The sequence below is a fragment of the Cryptomeria japonica genome, chromosome 9 (assembly GCF_030272615.1).
Source record: "Cryptomeria japonica chromosome 9, Sugi_1.0, whole genome shotgun sequence".
Classification (NCBI taxonomy): Eukaryota; Viridiplantae; Streptophyta; class Pinopsida; order Cupressales; family Cupressaceae; genus Cryptomeria; species Cryptomeria japonica.
In genome coordinates, this window is record NC_081413.1 from 605487815 (window position 1) to 605511835 (window position 24021).

At 33.2% G+C, this 24021-nt stretch overlaps 1 protein-coding gene across 1 annotated transcript in view; it reads right to left on the reverse strand.

The window, feature by feature from the left end:
* Nucleotides 1–7324: 7324 nt before the first annotated feature.
* Nucleotides 7325–24021, reverse strand: part of LOC131044390 (probable LRR receptor-like serine/threonine-protein kinase At1g51810) — a 60023-nt gene continuing 43326 nt past the window's right edge. Inside the window, exons 4-16 of the mRNA XM_057977739.2 lie at nt 13315–13762; nt 11946–12424; nt 10974–11106; nt 9979–10050; nt 9804–9875; nt 9614–9694; nt 9332–9519; nt 8952–9172; nt 8573–8699; nt 8402–8470; nt 7902–8091; nt 7676–7816; nt 7325–7580 (exon numbers count right to left, since the gene is read on the reverse strand). Coding sequence (XP_057833722.2) covers nt 7325–7580; nt 7676–7816; nt 7902–8091; nt 8402–8470; nt 8573–8699; nt 8952–9172; nt 9332–9519; nt 9614–9694; nt 9804–9875; nt 9979–10050; nt 10974–11106; nt 11946–12424; nt 13315–13762 — 2477 coding nt within the window. The remainder of the gene's footprint in view (nt 7581–7675; nt 7817–7901; nt 8092–8401; nt 8471–8572; nt 8700–8951; nt 9173–9331; nt 9520–9613; nt 9695–9803; nt 9876–9978; nt 10051–10973; nt 11107–11945; nt 12425–13314; nt 13763–24021) is intronic.

The window sequence follows — 24021 nt, forward strand, 5'->3', positions numbered from 1 at the left end:
GGTTGCTCAAGGGACGACGTCGGTATGGTATGACCCCGATATGGTATGACCTCGACATGTTAGATCCCATGGTTCATTATCATAACAAGAAGAACAAGAAATTGGCCACATGACAACATTCAATTGAATGAGACTGATGATTGTTTTGCCAACCGAACAAATGCTGCCCTAATAAAACCATAGAGAAAATTGAAAAACCACATAGGATTTTGTAGGGACCCCTCTCATGGCTCCGTATGTTCAAATGGATCATTCACAAGTGCGATGGATTCCGAGTTAGGGTCTGTCAAATTTTGACAACTTTTAGCACTTAGGGTGCTCAAGGGACGACACCGGTAGGGTATGACCTGGAGCGTTCGACTGAGTGTGGGGGAAAAATATGAGCATGCATAGGGTAATAATACCTAACTAGACATGTCAGAGCCCACAATTGGTTATCACGACGAGAAGAATGAGAAATTGGCCATACGACAACATTTGATTGAATAAGACTGATGATTTTTTTGCCAACCAAAAAAATGTTGCCCTAATAAAACTATAGAGAAACATGAAAAACCAAGATACACTTTTGTAGGGACCCCTCTTGTGGACCCATAGGTTTAAACGGATTGTCTACAGGTGCCGCAAATTCTGAGTTGGGGCCTATCAAAGTTTGACAATTTTTAGCACTTAGGGTGCTTAAGGGACAACACCAGTAGGCTATGACCCCGAGCCTTCAACCGAGTGGGGGGGGGAAATAGGAGCATGCGTAGGGTAATAATTAATTGTATTGTATTGTTCATGAATTGTATTGTTCATTATACAAACAACACTTACAATGAAATGAAATGAATTGTATTGTTCATTAAATAACCATTATTAACCATTGTTAATTATTTGAATGAATATTAAAGATTTCCATGATAACACCATGCATAGATGAGCAACAATTCATATGATCAAATATCAACTTTTGTATATATGAAAATGTCAAATGATTACAAGTGTATGTCCATACACAAATATGGCATAGATGCCAACTCAAACAAAATGTATGTCTATATACATGAATGTATGTCCATATACAAAATATACATGCCAACTAGACATGTAAGCATCCAAAAACTATCTATAGCATCCTAAGCTGCTGATGGATCATCAAAATCAATCCTCTTCATTGCACTGCTCGGCTCTGAAGGATCCTGCACAAGAAAAAACAAACCACGATTAAGATTAGTTATATTATATAACTCACATTTGAAAAGTTAACATAAAAATGAACTATAATTGAACTATTCTTGTTTACCTCATCTCCACGTTTTCTCTTCGGCTTTGCAGGACTCTTGATGTATGTCTTCGGTAGAGGAGGTATGCTTTCAGTATTTTCATACACAACCTACATATGTTCACAAACATGGCATTAATACAAGCTAGCATATAATTGTCATTGATAATAACAAATTATATCTACTAAACACAAAATAAAATAAACACACATGTACTCGAGGCATCTCTTCTTCTTCTTCATCTTCAGGTATACTGCATGTAGTCAACAAGGATGTGAAGCCAAGAATTCTCTATACATATATACAACAAGTATATGAAACTATCAATCTATGTCTAGACATGTATAATCACTATAAGTTATTTAAACTATTTATTCAATAATATTTGCATTTAATTACCTTTCCCTTGTCTCCAACTGCACTACCAGATCCTAAATCACACAGCCCCACACTCATGTTGCTTGTGCCCTACAAGAGTAAAATAAGATATACATGCAAGTTACTACATAATCTAATTAATACCAATATAAATGAAGAGCATGTATGTACAATAAAATACAAACGACTTGATGCAATAATATATGTACCGTCAAGCTATCAAGGCCAAATGTAATGGCCATCAAGGTGCCCTCCTGGATCTGTGTCAACTCCTCCTCGGTTATCAACTGTTAAATAGACCATGTAAATAAAAATTGGTAATTAATATTATTTAGATTATACATATTCTTTTAAAATATAGAATGAACTGTGAAAATACAAATCTTACCACTACATCATCAATGTACGATGAAGGTGCCTCCTTGCCTCTAGCATGCGAGGACTCCCTAGGGTATCCTCTAGTCTGTGTCCTCCAGTCTGTGTCATAACATCTGGTGCATCGTGCATCTCATGCACCTCATAATCTACACTGTGTGTAGGAGGGTCAACAGGTTGTCCAACTGGATCCAAGCATACATGCCCACACATGAGACAACTATGGGGCACGCAAATGTGTGCAGCCAAGGAGGACGTATCAGTGCCACCGGATGCACCGCTACCATCAAAAGTAGGCTGAGCTACTAACCCATCCCGAGAAACCAAAAGGCTACTCAAACAGTGAATAGCTGATGTGGTTCATGATGCCACCTCACAAATTATATCTGGATGTTGCACTGGAGTTGGGGGATCAATAGGAGGAGGGGGGACATATGGGGCCTGGACTACTCTGACTACCTCAGGTCTATTTTGGGGCATAGCTAAACCCACACCTTGGAAATGTTGGATGTCAAAGTAGTTCACATATTTTCCTAAAACAAACTCAGCATACAATTTTTTTATGAAGTAGAAGGGGACATCAAGATTGTTGTTGGGTGGTTTGTCGAAAACCATCCTCCAACGATCCCAAAAGTTTTTCACAATACCATCATTTGTGCACCATTAATAGAAAGTTTTATTTTTGAGGGGTCTACGGGTTGACCAGTGCGAGGATTCACAAAAATTGTGGCGATAGCGACTTTGGATATCTCAAGAACCTTGATCTCCTTATAGGACAAGCCATTCGTATATTGTTCCCTCATAGAATCTCACCACAAAAGAGCAACATTGTGCTCCTTAGTGATGGTTTCTATACTCTTTATGATCGACGTGAGGGGATCGAACATTGGGTTTAGGTGAGGGATCATATGATAGACATTTGCAATCCCCCTCAATTGGTTCAAATTTTGTACAATTAAATCCTGAATTGACGGGGGGTTTGGCAAAGGAGGGATTGGTTGTTGCGGTTATGGTTGATCAATGTTTTCATTGTTATCCCCCATTTTTAACCTAATTGAATGTAAACAATTGAATTTAGTTAACAAATTTGAACAATTTTGTATTTGATTTTAAAAAACCTAGTTTTCATGAAAAAAAACCATATTTTCAATGAAAAAACAAATAAACATTAAAATATTACAAAAATTGAATGAAAAAAATAAAAATCCTACCTTTTAATGTATTTTTTTAGCAAATTTGGGTCGAATAACCGGATATTGGGTCCAACAAGATATCGGATTCCAAAAAAATCGTGCAGCCCATGTGTTAAAAATAACTCACGAGCTGTCACAGTCCAATTATATTGTCTCAGAAAATCGGATATCCGATTTTATCGGATATTCGATTTTTATACTTAAATTATTTTAAAATAACATTATATTATACAATACATACTATATAATATATAATATTATATTATATTATATATTATATATTATATATTATATATTATATATTATATAATACGTATTATATAATATATTATTATATTATATATATTATATAATTATATAATATATTATAATATAATATTTTATAATCTAATATTATATTATATATTATGTATTATATAATATAATATAATATTTAATAATCTAATATTATGTTATATATAATATGTAATATATAATATATTATTATATTACATTATATATTATATAATTTATTTTTTAATTTAAAATTACCTATAAAAATTGGATATCCGATATTATCCAATATTCAATATTATCATATATCCGATTTAATCGGATATTCGATTTTATAAGATATTCAATTTTCTCAAGTGTTTACCATGCCAAGGTGTACTGACACCCAAGCCAAGCAAAAAGTCAACACAGATTTTCACGTTTTTAGGCGAGTGGAGAAGGCTATTTTTTTTTACATCGCCACTTTTTGGCCCCCCATGATCCTGCACTAACCCAAATATAAAGATCCACCTTTGATATACCTCTAAAACTATATGATCTATAGATACCTTTGACTCGCTGCTTCCAGTATCTAACACATGAAATTCCATAATGCTCAGCACTTTTTACCAACTCAAACAACACTTATCTCTAACTCAAATAATCAAGGAGATAGATCCTCTTTCACACACCTTCATTGCATGCACCGATACACATATGCCATGACTCACATTTCCTTTCCCATGTTCATCCTCAAAAAATTATCCTTTATTTATATCATCCTTACATACACAAACTCTTCCAAGGTTGGCTAAGAATATTAACCAAATACTATTCAGACTAGGTCAGCACTAAACATTCCCGCAGTGGAAAAGAGTGTAAAGCGGACCACAACATCTTAACTGAGACCAAAATAAAAATCATACATGTTACACATCGATCCATAATCATTGAAGCAACAATGTCAAGTGTAAACACCCAAGGTCGGCCAAACCTAGAGTAAACACCATTGAACTTTGAAACCATGCCTCTAAAGCCCAAGAACTCATGCCAACTAAATAGAACGAAACTAAGGACATTACTAACTTATCAAAATTGGAACACCAGAAACCACAAATTAGAGAAATGTGGAGCACGCATTTCACATGAACCAAACAATGTCACGCAGTGGTGAAGACAACTTCCTTAGAACTATTGTTCGAAGCGCCAAATCTTGAATCTAACATCTCTAAACAATGCTTAACAACATATCCAACCCACATGAGTAGATGTATAGTATAAACTAAATGTGGAGCAAATCTCTCAGCACAACTACACAAGAAACTCAACATCAACTATACCAGCGTTTCACTAATGACAACCAAAGCATGTTGACATCAATGACAACACACCAACATCTCATTCTACCCAAACATGCGACACATCTTGCTTCCCAAAAAGAGTTTCTAGCATAGTCCAATCCTAGTTTGGGTTTGTTCATACTTACACATGAAACAACAATTCCTTAGACATGGATAAACATAAGAGAATGAAGTAATCATCCATGCAGTTTAAATTATACTTTTCAACTAAAAATTTTGGTTCAATCTTTGTTGCATGACTATCTGATACAAGCCTCTACTTTTGAGCTAAAACAAAATCTTTGTCTTCCATTTGAAATAGTTATATGGTTTGATAATTGCAAAGGTTTGAAACAACATTACTTCTAATATCTCTAATCTTTAGTGCTCACAAAAGATTGTTTATGCTCCTTTCTAGTTAAAGTCTTCTCTAATACCCTATAAATTTTTAAATAAACTTGCAAAGGATGGTATGAATCTACCTAGGAAAAACTAAAAAAAAACTTGTAGATAAATAGAAGAAAAATTAAGAGAAATAAGAATCAAAAAGTGTTTCGTTAGTTCACAAATGAATGAAATTACAATATATAAAACCTTTATCAAACCAAAAAGGGAGGAAAAACAAGAATAAAGATGAAAAAATTAGAGATGTTCCTTTGTTAGCTTAAAAAAAGCAACAACTATTTTTCCAAGTCATGGGAATAAACAAGGAAGCACCAACAATTATCCATAAAGCATGGATAAATAAGAGACAAGTTGTGTGCGCTAACACTCTTGAATTTTTATTAAGAAACATATATCAATATAAATTTACTCAGAAATTTCCAAATGAATCCCAAATAGCATATCACATATAATGCAATGAATTCCATGTATATAACATCATCAATATACATAATTAACAATAGTTTTGAAATGAATGGGAGCGGGTGAAGCCCAGGGGTGAGGGTTTATGCGGAGGAAGACGATGTTGAGGAGGCGGACGAGGAGGAAGATGCAGGCTTGGGGACTAAGGTGGGTGTGGCATGTACCCTCTTGTTTCCTTTTTGGGCCTTGGTGTTAGCTTGTGGCTTCTCATATGCGCTAAGTTGGAGAAGTGTCGATGCTTCTCTACCTGCCCTGTTCGGTGTGTTCCGGTGTGTGGCTTTGGGACATTGTTCTTCTCCTGACTGTGGTTTTGTTTTGATGAGGAACAGGAGTGATGGGGGAGTATGGGACCCAGGCAATGTAGCTAAAGCAGATTTCTCTATGTCATCAAGCATTACTTTCTTTATCACAACTTCCTACATATTTGTATTGTTTTGGGAAGTTTGATTTATATGCAAAATAATATTCTCTATCCTTTTGACTTTTTTAAGCTTTAACTTTAATTATTCAGGAGATAAGATTGAAACTTAACAAAACGTATCATATTAAACAAAGATCTTTTCTGTTAGTCTGTATAATATAGTAAGTGATGTAACACAATTTAATTCACAAAAGAGTCTGGGGAAGGTTTCAAAGAATCTTCTTGAGTCTCTAGATCAATTAAATACTCAAGACAACACATCATAACAATCATTTACACACCATTGAAATATCTCACGCATTAAAAATAAATAAAAATATTCTTTAATAAGCAATATATAGAGAAAACTTAATTCATCCATAATGAAAAGAATTAAATATCCTTGAATTAGTAAACATCAATCATTCAAATCATGTTTACATTCATTGGAGATGAGACATAAAAGATTTCCCTATTATTAAGATAGATATCTTAAATACATCTATTTAAAAGATATTAGTCTTAGGTGCTTATATTTAAATTGTTATTGAAAATTGATATACGCCTTGAGAATATATCTCTCAACGCCTTTTAGATAGATGTATTTAAGATATCTATGTTAATTGCATCATCAACGATATGTAAAATATTAATTTACCACTAATTTGTGTTTGAATAAAGTATGAATATCTTTGTAATCTCTCCCACTTGTATAAAAGGTCTAATTTTTGCATGCGAAAAACACTCTTGTTTCAGAATAAAATTTGAGAATAAAAAAAGATTATTTGATCTTCAATTTTTACATGATTGAACATTAGATCTTTTCTCATAAGAACAGTTCATCCTGATCGCATGATCAAGAAATTCATGTAACCAGTTTGAGTGAATAAAGATTCATGTATTATAAGAAAGTCTCTATTTGCCATAGCAATTTCCGTCTTTTTTAATTTCTTCAAAATCTTCAACTGGAGAGAATCCATCTATAGTTTATCAAATCTTTAACTATAAAATGTCAATAAGACATATCACAAATTTCAGCTATAAAATAGTAAATGTGCCTGACCGAATGATTATAGACAGCTGACAAATCATTGGAGCCACGCTTCGACAACTGATAAATCTTGTAATATAAAGACCACAAAGACTTTCAAACCAGATGAAACTCTATTTGTGATTTCAGACCAAATGAATCTCTATCTGTGATTTCGAGCGTTTTAGACCAGATGAAACTCTATTTGTGATTTCTCCTCAACTTTATCTTGGGCGTGGATTTAATAAAGATAGATGTGATATTTCAGGAGAAGATAAATGAAGAGGATGAGGTGGAGTTGGGGATCTCGTCGATTCCTTCAATTGCAACACCACTTCACTCATTGTAGGCCTCTGCACTGACTCCTCTGAGCAACATGCCATTGCTAACTCCGCTAATTTCCATAAGTCCTCTGTTTCATACTTCTTTTCCATAGCAGGATCTGCAATGCTCTCTATATCTCCCTTCAACATGAATTTCCTTGCCTGTCCTTACCAAAAAAAAATTAAAAAAATCAATCATTAATCATTTCATGGTGATATGAATGGCATTTTGATTTGATTTCTCTTAGGCACATTACCCAGCTGCTGATGTGCGCTTGTTTTTCTGTAGAGGACTCAGAAATCACAGGTTGGTGTCCAGAAATAATTTCTAATAGAACAACTCCAAAGCTAAATACGTCGCTTTTTTCTGTCAATCGATCAAGAGTGTAATATCTGCAAATATAAATTAAGTAAAAAACTGCTCGGTGTCGTTATAATAGAATTTCAAATTTAATGTTTGGGTATAGAAAAGGTTTACTCTGGATCTAGGTATCCTGGGGTGCCTTTCACTAGCGTAGATATGTGTGTAGCTCCATTCAAAGGACCATATTTTGACAATCCAAAATCTGCTACTTTTGCCTCCATGCTTCCATTGAGAAGAATATTTGAGCTCTTCACATCTCTATGAATTATGCCTGGGTTGCAGCCATTGTGTAAATACTCCAGACCTGCTTGCAAAATACAAGACTTCTTAGATGATGTTGCTTTTCATGATAGTAAACGAGTGCAAAGGAAGAATTTAAATGATCTATTCCACAGCACACAGGAGGGAATAGGTTCATGAACAATGGTTAAGTTTAAATAACGTATTCTAAATTGTATAGGTGATTCATCTGAAATTACTCATCATGTAATTCATTAATTCATCATTTACTGTAATTTTAGACCACCTACTTAAAAGATTAGAATATTTGTTTAAACCAAAATGCAGACAACCAACTGTATGGTGTTAGGCAATTGAAATGATGGTTTACTAACCTTGGGCGGCATCCAATGCAATGTTGAGCCTTGTTTGCCAATCAAGGCATTTTCCACGACAATTTTGGCCTGAATGCACATTTTGCACACTCTTAGCGTAAAGAGTAAATCAAAATGCTTGTAAATATATAGTTCAATTTAGCAGTGGTTTTGTTATGTTATGTATTTTACCATCGAGACGCTTTCGTAGGTCTCCATTGGACATAAATTCATAGATTAGCACCATATTTTCCTCCTCTATGCAGTACCCAATGAGTTTTACTAGATTCTTGTGGTGTACTCTAGAGAGCATATCCACCTGCATTGCAGCACAAGTTATGTGAATCTATTTTAAATTAAAAAATTATGAGTTTTCCACAATCTATCTAGTATGTGTAAAATTTGTTTTTTTAAAATTTATATATTTTTTAATGAAGGTTCTCAATTTTGATAATAGATTGTTGAGTGCAATTCAAAACTTCCATTCAAAATATACAATTTTTGTAAAAACAAATCTTACACAACAATGACTTAATTCATATGGGAAAAATAAATTAAAAAAACTGTGCACCTCGGTGGAAAATTCTTTCGGACCCTGATGTGACTTATCAGATAATACTTTGACTGCTACTTCCCTGTCTTGAAGCCAACCAAGATAAACTGGTCCATATCCTCCTTTTCCAATCTGCTTGTGGAAATCACTAGTCATCTCTTTCACCTCTTGATAACTGTATGACCGGCATGCTTCCGGATTGACAATATCTCCCTTCATAGATGATGCTTCTGTCTTGCCTGATAAATTCTCTCATTTATTATTCACCTAGGTTTTCGAATTTTTGAAAATGAAAAATATAGGCAGTGGGAAAAACAGCTGACCACTTTTTATCAGTGGAAAAGAATGGTTTGCAGTAAATGGAATTCCTCTCATCATGGGGAGAGAAGATGACTTACTTGTTGTACTCAATGGAGTGCGATTATTTGATTTTATCCATATTATCAATAACACTAATGCAGCGAGAATTGCAACTGCTGCAACTCCAGCTATGATCACCCACACAGCCACTTTTTTCTTGCTATGGTTTTTGGTGGTAGAATTAGAGCAAGCATTGGATACACAATCCAGATTATTCCCATTAATACTGCAATATCAAACAAAAGCATTTCAAACATAAGTAGAAGATAGTAATATTATTCCCTAGATGCATGTACAATTGTTGAGTGAGGAAACTCCACCTTAAATCCAATTTTCCATTTCTCTGCTTATCAGCCAGACCATCGGGCACGGATCCAGTTAGATTATTGTTTGTCAAATCCCTGAATTTGAAAAAGAAGTATATATGATGCAGGTCGATTTGAATACAAAATTTAATGACCCACATTGTAAAAGCATCGTGTCAATGCGAAATAAAATGCTGTAACTTACAATTCGTTTAGATTGGATAACTGGGTCAGTTCCTCCGGTATTGAACCACTTAGGTTATTGTTTGACAAATTCCTGAAAGTAAATGGTAGAGCTTTACTAACAGACAAATAGCTCAGAACAGAAAAATAAAAGATTTTGAAACATCAGTGATTTGTTGGCATTGAAAATTACTAACAATTTAACAAGAGCAGAGAGATTGCCGAAGCTCGCAGGTATGGTGCCATTGAGCCCCTTCCCCGAGAGTTGCCTACATAATCGACAATAATAAATATATTGTTAGTTGTTGCTCTAAAACAGGAATGAAATCATTTAATTAAAAAATAATAAATTTTGAAAGTAGGTGAAATATATATTTCAATTAAAAAAAAGATAGAAAAGTCAATGGGTTTTTGGTCTTTTGGTGCAGTTGAAAGGTTCTTAATGAGCCCACCAAGACTCCATATCAAAAAGAGTGAAAATATTTGACTTGTGAAAAATCACAAAGAATGAGATCAAATAGATATCTTCAATCTCAATCAACTAACATGTACATCTTATAACTAATCTAAAATATATGCAAGTTGTGACTCATACATATATACTATTACTAAGTCAACATTTTTGTAAGCAGTTTACTAAGAATGGGACCAAATTTGAGTCATATATGACAACTAGATGCCTCTCAATTCGAAGCAATTCACATGCATGTTTATGACTTAGCTACAATATATGCATGCAAGTTGTGACTATACATAACTTTTACTTCAACCATAGTCAAAATTCAAATATGTTAGTACTTGAATTCTTTATTTTCTGAAAAAAATAAATATTCTACTTTTTCTTTTGTTTTAATGTGAACAACCTGACTAGATATTTTTATTTTTGTCAACTTGTTAATCTAAACTATTTAAAGTCTTAAATATAATGAATCTTAAAATAAAGAAATCTTGTGAACAAATTAATTATTTTTACTTTTTACTCAAGCCATTTACACTAAACATACTCACAAATAATGAAGATTAAATAAATAAGATAAAATTTAATTTATGATAATCCAAATTAATGTCAAATAGAGAAGTTAATAAAGATGAAATGCATAAATAAACATGATCCCAAACATATATAATATATATTCACATATAGTAAAATATCTATTATTCTTTGATAATAAAGGACTATGAGAAGACCTACATTGCAATAATTCTTGGTGATGAATCTGTACTACAATTCACCCAATCCCAAGAGTATTTTTGTGGTACACAAGGGTCACCGGTCCAATCCTTTTCGAAATTAAAGTGTCTCAAAATGTCATTAGCTGCAACCACTGTATAATACCATATTTGTTAGTAATTAAATTTTGTTTATAATTTTAAAATAAATATATCATTTAAACTTCATATTACAAAATTTATAACTTTTAAAAAATAATCAAATGAATACATGACTTAATATAAAATTCAGTATATCATAATCAACATATAAATTATTTAGATAAAAATTCACATTTAACAATACATATGATCATATTTATCAATTAATTAAATTTCAGAATTATTATAATTGTGTTATTGTGTTTTATTTAGATTGATTGAACTTATAGTTCCAGGGAGTTTCCTAATGGGGGTACAATGGGAGGAATAGGTTTCACAAACGGGGGGATCAAATTTAGGGATGGCAAGGGGACGTCGAAAAGATGGTGGGGACAGTGTTGATATAAAGATAGTGGTGAATTGAAATCTTCAAGGCAAAATCTGCAGTACATCTTTGTGAGTGCCTCATGAAAGGCCAATTAGTTTTCACAAAGTTAAAGGTTGTAATCAATATGTAATAGGATGTGACATATATCAAGCAATCTTATAGCATCTCTAGTAGAGGTGGCAGAAGTGGTGGTGCTGTCCCCAAGTCTCAGATTCGTCCCCCTACAAAGAATGTAGGTTTTTGGGGGGCACATTCCCATGAAAGGAAATGACTATCCAGTCTCTAAGATGCACCAATGCATAAATTACCTTCATACACCATAACTTATACATTAGTACATCCTAAAAACTGAATAACTATTCATCTGACTATTCCACCTACCTAATACATATTGGATAAGCTATTAAAACGGTTTTAAAAATGTTAAAAATGCAATTTCGATAGCAGATATGAATAAAAATTTACCATCGTTAGAGTCGGTGCCGTTGACAAGTACGCTGCTAAAGCGATAGATTTCCCAGGCATTGATAAGAGGTGGAAGAGTAGATCGGGTGGTAGCAACCAGCGAAAATTTCGTCTGTCCCGTGGATAGAATCATATAGGTTGGACTGGAATAAACAGTGTTCCCCACCAGAAAACTAGGTTTTTCGTTACCATACCATAGGGTACCACCTATGCTAATATTAAACTCCCGCGTGTCATTGGGTTTTAGCACCTCAAGCTCTGCGAAAGACACAGCAAAATAGTATAAACCAATCTGGTCAAAATCCCAACTCACATACACTCCCTTCGAGGAAACATTGGTAGGAACCCACGCAGTGCTCATCACAGAAGACGGAAGGTTTATATTCGATGTATCAATTTTGTTACTGGTTGTCATGTAACTTAGACCTGTTCCTGTTCCTTGCCCACTCCAGATCCTATCATAATCATCATCTGGATATCTGCATCACACACAGTGTTGTTATTAAATGAAACAAACTTTCATATTATTATATATAAAAGTGAAAGATTTGTTTAACATTAATTTTTCAGATTATATTTTATGATCTATTATCTTGATGATTGGTTACAGTGTTATCCAATTCAATTTAGCTGTTTTCTATAATTCTGATGATGGATCACAGAGTGTGATCCTATCCAATCCAATTCAACTGCTCTTTATTATTTTGATAATGGATCAAGAGTGTGATCCGATTCAATTCAACTGCTTTCTATTATTCTGATGATAGATCATGGAGTGTCATCAGATTCAATCCAATAGCTTTCTATTATTCCAATGATGGGTTAGAAGTGTCGTCTCATTCAATTCAGCTACTCTCTATCATTCTGTTAATAGATAATTGAAAATATTGCTGCAAAACAATTCTATATAGTTAAATCCAAGAATTATATGAAATAAACATTATAGACCATGACAATGACAATTTCATTCATGTTTGGGATCATATATTATGATCTATCATCTTGATGATGGTGAGAGTGCTATCCAATTCCATTCATCTGCTCTCTATTATCCTTATTCTTATAACGAATGACGAAGTATGTTCTTGTTCAATTCAACTACTCTCTATTATTCCATGATAGATCATAAAATGTGACCAGATTCACTTCAATAGCTTTCTATTATTCTAATTCTGATGATAAATTACAGAATGTGTGATCATTTCAAATCAATTAATGCATAACTTTCATAACTTTAAATATAAAATTGCTATAAACTGTTTTTAATGTAGGGGAGAAAAGTTGCAACCTTATCGAGGAGTTCAGCGGAGCTCCAAAGTCTCCACGCGTGACACCAAACATAGAGAAAGAAAGACCGACCAAAGCGTACATGGAAGGCTTGATGGGGCGAAGCTCCAGCGAAGAAATGAAGGGGGTGTCAGTGCCGCTGCGCCCCAAACATATGCTGATTGATGTCGTCTTCGCCATCATGATCGCTTCCTCCACATCAATATCCCACGTGTTATTTATCATAACAGTAGTCCAGAGGTTCGCATCTATAAGCAACTCGAATTTTGGCTGCGCCTGAAGGCCATCGTAGTTGGCGTAAAGAAAAGAGGCGCGGATTAGGTATTTTGTTCCCCGATTTGCAGGTAGGACGTAGCAGTTTCGTTTTCCTTGGGGAAAACTTCGGACGTGTTGCAGTTGATAATCTAGAGCAGCATTTGAGAGCGTGTGGGTTTCTCCGGATTCTATGTAGAGCTTATCTGATGTCCATTGTATGCCATTACTGTCATTATATGCCCCTTCTCCTCCTCCACAAGCAAGGCTGATGAATCCTGTCAAACAAAATGCAAAAGTTAAAAGAGAGTTTGATTGAGTAAAATTCTAGGGTTATACTTTTTCAGGTTAAAGATGAGGTTCCCATCACAGATTCATAATTCCAGTTATCCCCAATTTAAAGATAAATTAACATTAAGACGAAATATCTCTATAATTTTATAATGCTGTTCTTTCTAGATTAGATTCTGTGAGAATTTTTTATATCAACATTTTAGATCACAATCTGTGATCCATCTTATGTCTTTCTTATCTCTCTTCTATTCTGGTGATAGATCACGAGTGTGATCTGAAATATTGATACAAAAAATTCTCACACAGTATAATCCAAAAAGAACAGCATTATAAAACTATAAATTGTGAAATTCTGATATCATTAACCTCTATAATATTTTAAAAAATTTCTAAACTACATCCTCTCATATAATTCTCTATTTACAAATCAACTGAAAACTCTCTAATAGTATGACCTTTCCATGCTTTCCTCACTCTTATAACCTAAAAATCAACAGTATCAATTTTTCTCATAACTTATTGCTTTCCAAAAAATACTTACCAGCCCACAATCATCTCAGTTATAAAAAATAATAAAAATAATAATAAAATTTAACCAAAAGCTTTCATATAAACAGTACTTAAATGTAATGATAAACCAACAAAAGATGAATTCTTCTGAATTTCTATATATCAATATAAATGTACTCAAAACTTTCCAAGTGAAGCCCAAATTGCATATCGCATCTAATGCAATGAATTCCATGTAAATAGTATCATCAACTCTTAATAACAGATTATGTTGGGGTCTGAATTTCTTACCTGGTTGAGCATACACAACACATATCGAGGAAACCAACATAAAAAAAGCCAAGGCTTTTAGCTTTAGATTCAGATTTAGTCCCTCCATGGCCAACTCTAAGTCATCAAGCACTGTTTTCTTTATCAAAGCTTCATACCTCTTTGTATCGTTTTGGGAAGCCCAATTTATATGCAAATTAATATTCTCTTATCCTTTGACTTTGTTAAGCTTCTATTTTTTAGCTTTAATTGTTCTGAAGTCAAGATTTAAAACTTGACAGAACGTGCCAGTATTAAACAAAGATCTGCTCTGTCATTCTGCATGGGCTAGTAAGCACCATGACCTTATTTAATTCACAAAAGAATCCGGGGAAGGTTTTAAAGAATCTCCATCAGTCTCTATATCAATAAAATACTCAATACAACGCATCATGATAATCATTTACATGGCATTGAAAAGCCTCATTCTTTAAAAAAAAAAATAACAAATAGACTTGGAACTTATATTCAAAGTCAAATATAAGCAATATATCAGAAAACTTACCTCATCCATTCCTCATCCATTATGAAAAGAATTAACAAATAGACTTGGAATTCATATTCAAAGTCAAATACTTTTCACTAAGCAATATATCAAGAAAACTTAACTCATACATTCTGGAAAGAATTAACAAATAAACTTGGAATTCATATTCAAAGTCAAATATTCTTCCATAAGCGATATATTTAGAAAAATTACCTCATCTTTTATGAAAAGAATTAAAAATATCTGAATTGGTAAACTTAAAACATTCAAATTATATTTACCGTTGGAAATGAGATAGAAAAGATTTTCCTATTATTAGCATAGATATCTTAAATACATCTATATAAAAGATTTTAGTTTCAAGATATTTATATTTAAATTGTTATTAAAAATAGATAGGCACCTTGAAAATGTTCCTATTATTAGCATAGATATCTTAAATACATCTATATAAAAGATTTTAGTTTCAAGATATTTATATTTAAATTGTTATTAAAAATAGATAGGCACCTTGAAAATGTATCTCCCTGTGTCTTTTAGATAAATGTATTTAACATATTTCTAGTAACATCTGAATGGTATGTAAAATATTAGTTTACCACTTTTTTTGTGTTTGAATAAAGTATTATTATCCTTTGTAAAATAATGATGTCTATCATATTTATTGAAATGTATAATATAAATATCATCTATTAAAAATTATTGAAGAATTTTATATTTTTCAAATGCACAATCAACATATTAAAAGATAATAAATGAGACATTTCATATTTAAATCAAAAATATAATCTCAATATTTAGTAATTAGAATTTAATAAAAGAATTATATCTAATGATGTATACATTACATAAAACTATTATTTTTTTCAAAAATTAGAGGCTTTCTTCCTCAACTTTCCTTTTGATGAATACCTTTCCTATTTTCATGTTTTCATAATGATCACATGAAAATGGTAATGAGATTTTGTTTTCATCCAAAAACTTAACACATGATATTTAAAAAAATGTTAATCTTGTTCTTTCTCTTGGTCCTATATCAATTGTTTCCTTGGAAAGAAACAATCCTTGTGATTTGTCGATTGTTAGTGCCCAAGATAATTGTAAGGGAAATTAATGTGTGCAACTCCTTTATATTGGTGAAATTGGTATTAAATTTGGAGATACATCTTCAAATAGAATCCCAGAATAATTATCAAATTCAACCATAATGTATGTTTGTCTATCTAGTGGGGCATGATATTTCAAATGTATCCTAAAACTTCATTTACAAGATCTTCTTCAATCCACATATTATAGGTTAGTATGACCATTTCATCCTTAGCAATTCAAAATTCATCCAATTTATCATTCTAACCTACTACTAGATTAATACTACCTTCTTTAGTTTCATTACTATGGGATATTAATATTTTAATAAATTTAATTATTTACTATAATGATTATTGTAATGTCATAAATTGTATCTCTTTACAAATTCACACTCATCTTAGGCATTCTTTGTTGGTTGTGCCTCATGCTATTGATTCATGCCCGATTGTTCCCAGTTCATGAACATTTTGGAAGCCTAGCACAATCCTTTGCTCATTGACCTTTGTTTTGGCCTAAAATGAAAAAACTAGAGTGCCTAGCACCCATATCTTCCTAGACTATGGCACCTAATTCCCTAGTTTAGGGCCATTTTGGCCCCAAATTTAAAATTATAACAATCAATTTTGCAAGTAGCAAGAAACTTCTCCTTGATATCAACCTTATTTACAAATTAAATTGAAAAATGTGTAATTTGTATATGAATACTACTCACTCCCTCATTTGAAATCATATCCCTCAAATTATCATTCCTATCAAATACAATTGAGAATTCAATCAAGCATCTTCAAAACAATTTAGAAGTCCACAAATGACCATTCAAGCATTCAAGTTCAACAATCATGATCAAGCTATATCTTCCTCCATGATGAAAGCATGCATTAACACCCATCAAGAAACATCAATCTTTGTGTGAGGCTTCAAGGGAAGGAGTTTCATATTTAAGGTATCATTTGTCATCTCAAGTATTTCCTTTAAGGTTTCTCAACCTTTTCCTTATTAGAGATTCATTCAACATTACTGTAGTGAAGGTGTAACATGAATTAGGCAAGCACCTATATAGCACAACATTTTTCACAGTTCTATGTCTGCAAGTTATAGATTTGGCAGTCAAAAGTTATGGAATTGCAAAGAGTATATTGAGATGCATATTTCTAGATTTTTAACAAGGAAAAACTCCTAGACGTTGGAGCCCAACTCCATAGTCTAGCATTTTTTATCCAAATTTCTAAGAGACGAATCTATAGAGTCTTCTTATCTAAAATTTGGAACCTTTAGCTAATAGAAGCACATTTAGGACTAAGTTACCCAGCTCTATAGTCAACACTTTCTACCCCAAATTTTTGTCACAAATTCTTCTTTGTCCCTCAATTCCAAATATGTACTTTTGTGTTTACTTTCAATTCTATTTTTGTCTATTTATGTTTAATCGTCTCAACTTTTTACCATTTCACCTAGATCTTGCATTAACAGATTATAATCATATGAAATCAACAAAGGGAATAATTAATCAAAGTTCTTATGCTCCATGAGGACTAAAGTTGACCCAAATTTATTTTTCTCCTAATGAATGATTCCCAATTGAAAATGGTGAATGAATAAGTTCCTAGTTTGTATTTCTATGAAAAGGATCCATTTTCAAACATTTCATTTTGATGAACATGATTGTTTTAGCACTATTTCTAATTTGGATGTTTAATTTTAAGTTTAATTTAAACAAATATTTATATTTAGAGGCATAATTTTTATTTTTTTTAAATCATCTTTTGTGCACTTGCATTCATTAATTAATCATCATTTTGTTAGCTCATATTTCTCAATTAGGTAGTTAATTGATCATTTCATTTCTATATCACATAGTTTAATCATTTTCTTAATCAATTTCATCATTGCTATCATTTTATATCAGTGATTATTTGATTGCATTGTCATTATTCACATTTGCAAAATATTTTGTCAATTAATTGAAGGCACTGCAAGCATAAACCAATTCCCCTATCCTTGCTTCTAGCTTTCCTTCTTTATTTCCTAGGAGAAATTGTTTGTTGTTGGAGCTTGTACTTTTTTATGAGTTTCATAACCAGTTGTTTTGAATCTGATATTCTTATGAGAAGAAATTATATATTTATGGCTTCACATATGTTAAATGCTAATGGTGTTGAGCCCAAGTTTAATGTTAACTTATTCCCTACTAAAAGATTGGGATAATCATCTTCTCAAGCAATCCAACACTTAAAATTATTCCCCTTGTGCTTCTCATGATGAGGATGCCCCTTCAATACAATTGTCTAATGAAGAACTAGTGACGATTAACAAGGAATTGGAAGATCTTCAATAGCTTGTGAGTAAAGAATACTCAGTTGGGGAGGCAATCCCCTTGATTGAGAATATAATGAATTTTATAAAAGTTGATGAACATGGTGTGGATGTTCTATGTAACATAGCTCACATAATTGATGAAAATACTATGAAGTTGTGCAGAAGCTCTTAGATATTCTGTTGTTAAAAGCTAACTTGAGATACCAATTCCCATGCCTACAACAACACCCAAAGTTCCTACATACACATATTCTATCATCACTACCACTGCACACAATGATAATGTTACACATGTTAGTAATGGGATTAATCCTATCAATAAATATGCTTATGTTCCATCTTCAACCAATCTCCCCTTTGTTTCTCAAAACATGCATCAACCAACTCCTCCACCCACTTACCATAATTTTCCACCTACCTACATAATATATCCCTTCCAATCCTCCATCACAATCAAAATTTTCACATTCAAACTCACTTATGAATGTTCTTATAAATCATTTAAAAGTTATTAAATGTTGTTGTAGCATCATAAATTGTAACCTTGTACACTTTACACCTCATATTTGTTCTCCTACTTTAGTGTGTCCTAGCTTCATTCCCCTTAAGCCTGTTTTGGCCACTTTTACTTTGAATCTAATGTCACCTATTGGCATAGCTGAGTGGGCCCCATCCTAGGGTCATTCCCCTTCCTTTGGTGGTCTTCTTGTCCTTCTTTTGGAGGACAAGGTCATTGTGGTATCCTGTTTGGACCAAGGTGCCATACCACCCTAGTCCTCCTTAAACAAGGCCCATTTCAAATATGGGTGGGCATTCCCCCTCCCTAATGAATTTTGGTCCCCATGGCTACATTTGATCATTGGAGGTCGGCCTAATTAGTAATTTACCTAGGAAACCCTATATAAGTACATCATATCAATTTATTTTAGATATAAGACTCCTAAAGACATAACATACCCTATCATTCATGTATCCATCAAGTATTCTCAAGCATTCAAGGCAACATTTCACCACCATATCCTTCAAGCATCATGGAGAAAATTCATCAATCAATATTCATCAAAGCATGTGTGTTTGATTAGTTCATTCATGTTCATGTGCTTTTCATGTTATTGCATTCAGCATTTGTGATCACATCTAAAGAGAATTGCATCATCAATCTTTCTATCAACCATTGCAGATCTGAGGTATATCTTCCAACATTTTACTTCAGTATTTGTATTCCCTAATTCAATTCAAGGTTAATTCCTAAACTAGGGTTTGACCCAAGGAAAACCCCTATCCATAACCCTTTTTCTCTCTTTCCGTGTTTTGGAAATTGATTCAAGAGTTGTGATCAAAGATTTTGATAGAATAGGCAACAAACAAGTTCAACTTTTACAAGAGCAAAAAGCAAAGCACCAAGGCGACCTACCACCCTGGTCCAAAGAATGTTGCCCAATATTCCGACAATGGATCTTGTGCATCTCCCTAATACAAAAAAACATCCCACTTGCCCATCCAAAAGTTGTACTACCAAGACGACCTACCACCTTAGTTCTGACAATTTAACCTAAATTTTTAGCTACATGTTCTTATTCACTTCATCTTCTCAGGTCTCTATCTATGGCTTTGTTTGAAATCTGGAACACCCTATTATTACTATTTTACTCCAATTCTCTATTTTTTTACCCTATAAATTCATAATACAAATCCAATTTCAACTCTAAAAGGGGAGATAACCTATAGGTAAATTTAATTAATATCTCAACCCTTTTCCCTAATTGAATTTATTGAATATTCTAGACAAATGAGAGGGGGTGAATCAATTGTATATTAAAAATATATTCCTTTTCATATAGAAATAAATCTAGTAACTTAAAACTCTAAATGCTTAAACATGAAAAATAAGAACGTGAAAGAATACACACACAAAACACCATATATGACAAGGAAATCCCAAGAAGGAAAAAACCACAGAGAATATTAGTTCTCAATATGAAAATACCTATTAGGGTGACACCAGTTAAGGTGATTTTATAAGATGGCTCACTAGTAGAATTGCTTACTACAGGTGGGATCATTGCCCGGCTAAAACCACTAGAAAAAGGAGGGCTCGCTGCCTAGAGAAAGAAAGAAAGAATCCACCACAAAGGAACAACAACCAAACTGCTACAATGCTGGAAGAAACCTTAGGCTCAGTGCCACCAGTACCAAAAAGAATTAGCTTACAACCATATTGATCAGTCACTTCGCATCAACAAAGACAAATCTTCCTTTTATAATCAACTTCCTTCTATCTATCCCTCTTACGATATTTCATTACAATCATTCTTTATATATGTACACAGATCTCCAAAATAAATTTTCCAAGTCAGACAAGGAGATAATAAAACATAATTTAAAATAGGTTATCAATAAACATTCCCACAGTGGAAAGAAATCAGAACTGGACCACACCACAATGCAACAACACGTTATGCAAACATCGCAATCACCGGACCAAAAGATGGAGTATCCGGGGTCCAATGGACTGGGAAAGAACATGGCCAAAAATACAATTTCAGAGCACAACAACATGTGTTGGATCAGAATAACAAGGATACATGCATGAATATCATAAATCCAAAAACACAATAGGACAACTAAAAATGTAGAGCAGTGTGGAGCTCTGCAAACTCTGCCAGACAATCAACATCACCACTACAAAGACTTTCGAAGCACGAATTTTGGACCACCAAAACACAAGAGTAGAATCTTAAAGCAACATGCCAACATATAATTAATATATCTACAATACATCAAAGAATCCGGAGAAAAAACCAAACACAGAATCAATACATTGATAGTAGCGACAACCATACTGATACATCAATCAACTTCACAATTGTAACAAAATTGTCGCTAGATCTATTGAATTTACCTCCCCTTTAATTTAAAGTTCATTTGGTGAGATTAGTGATCTTAGTATCTTACTTTGTGAAAACCTAATTTCCCCCACCTCACATTTGGTGAACCCGACGTATCTTATACTTGGACCATCTTTTGATTTTCAAATCTGACTTGGGGTGCTTCATAATGGTATTCACTAAATCTAATTGCTTTGTTATTTCACATATGATTAAATTGTTTCTTAGTTACATTTATCAAAATAATGTGTTGGATAATGGTTTCTTTCATTTAACATTACTTATTTTCATTCATAGTACTCTTGCATATGGCATCATTAGAATTTCAAAGATAGTTCCTACTTGCAAATCATCTCTCAAATATTTTATCCATGCTTGATGGTTTTTTATGATGATATTATTTTTAAAATGCATTGCATATGTAGATCACATTAAATCTTTTGTAGACAATGATAATTCTAGAGATTACATTGACAAGGCTAACACTTGTACCTCTCCTAGGGTAACCCATGAGAATGAGGAAATAATAAATACTCCTATCACGACACAATGACACCATGACACCATATTCTTCCTATACATGTATACTCTACCACAAGGGGGGAAAGATCAAAATGTCGTTGTATCAATCTCTCTAGATCCTCCTTATTCTCCTAGAGCTTATCTTGATCATCAACATATTAAAGTAAAGATGATGTTATGCATTTTATTCACGATCTTTCTCCTCACATAACACTAAGAAAAGATGAAGCCTTAGATGATAAGGACCTTTCTTCCCAACCAACCAAAGAGGACATGAATAATGATGATAGAAAGGATAATTTCCCTACAAAGGATATACTTGGGTATATGCAGGATCATGGTGTGCCAAAACAGGCCCTTAAGTGGCAGTGAAATTTTAGAAAATTAGAGTTATGCAACTTGACATGAAAATTTGAGTATGTTAGGATTCCCAAAGATACTGAGAGGGGGGGGTGAATCAGTATCTGGCCGGTAAACGAATTTTCTTCTTATAACATGAAAAGCATATTACAACTGTGTATCAATAAACCAGAAGTAATGAAGCAAATAAGAACAACAACGACAACATGAAGAGCACACCATAACACAATATTTTTAACGAGGAAAACCGGTGTGGGGAAAACCTCGGTGGGATTTGTGACCCACAATATTCGCTTACTGGCCAATAAGGGAATATTATTGTTTACAATAGGGGCCTGCACATGCAGGAAGGCCAAGTGCCTAGAGCTCACTGCTCAATTACAAAAGAAGTCACACTGACTTACAAAAATGGATTATACAAATACAATGTCTTGTACTGCTTCAAATTAGCATCTGCTATGCCAGATTCAGTACCGATTTAAGCTCTGCTACATACATAAACCCTTATCCAATAATTCACATATTAGGTCTGTTGTTATCTTTTCATACTTCGCCTATTAAATGATCTACAATAATCTCATACTTATATGAGTCATATTACAATCCGTCAAGTCAGCTTACAAAAGATTTTACAACCAATTACAAAATATAAATACACAAAATTCCTGTCGGTCAGGGTGCCGGTAATCTTCCTTTTCGGTGCCGGTGTAGAGTATGCCGATGTCATATGATTGCAGGGTTGTTATCAATGACAATACCTTCAATCACCTACAATTTCTCATTGGAGTGTGCATTTTCCAACAATCTCCCCCTTTGGCATTCATGGCAACACTCATGAGAAAATCCAAAACTGTGTATCAAAAATGGTTTGCCGAAATTGTCTTACCAAAAATGTTGTTTCAAAAATGAGTGCTCCCCCTTAGAAGATGATGTCTTTTCTTCTGACCATTTTTCTCATCTCACTACTCCCCCTTTGACATCAATGACAAAAGTTGTCATTCATTGTCAGTGGAGTCCTGCCTAGATTTTTGTAACCAGTGGGTTACAATCTGAAAAAGGTTTGTCAGTACCAGATTTAAATTGTCACTGAATCTTTTACTATCCTATAATGCCTCTTGTGTTCTCTGAACTATACTGGTGAGTATGTGCATTTTCTCTTCCGGTGTCTTAATTCCAGGAACCAGAGCCTCATAAATTTCTTTTCTCAAAGAAATGAGGTAATCCAGTTTAGGACCAAGTTTACATTTTAAGCTTTTTGCCTTATCCTTTATTTTCTCTTTGTCCTTCTCTAATTTCTCAATTTTCTCTTCTAGATCTGCAATTTTCTTTTCTATCTCCAAAAATGAGTCTGATGTAACTATCAGATTGTCAACAATATTGTTAATCTCTTCTTGTGCTTTGTTGATTTCTTTGTCTAGGTCTTCTATCAAAATATTTATTTTACAAGTATCTCTATACAGTTTCTTGAACTCCAAAATTGTCTCTCCTAGTTTCGGTAATAGGGTGTCCATTTTCTCCTTATTCTTATTTACAATTTCCTCAAAGAATTTATATTTTTCCTTAATCATTCTCTCCTTAAATGTATCCTCATTTATTTGATCAACTGTCAAAATGTTGCCCGTGATGAATTTAGACAATGTGTCTAGTTGACCTAAAGAATCTTTTTTATCTACAATGCACTTTGGTGCCATCAATTTAAGAATGGGAATTGTGTCATCAATAGCCTTATAGGTTTGTGCATTAAATTTTGTGATCTTCTTTA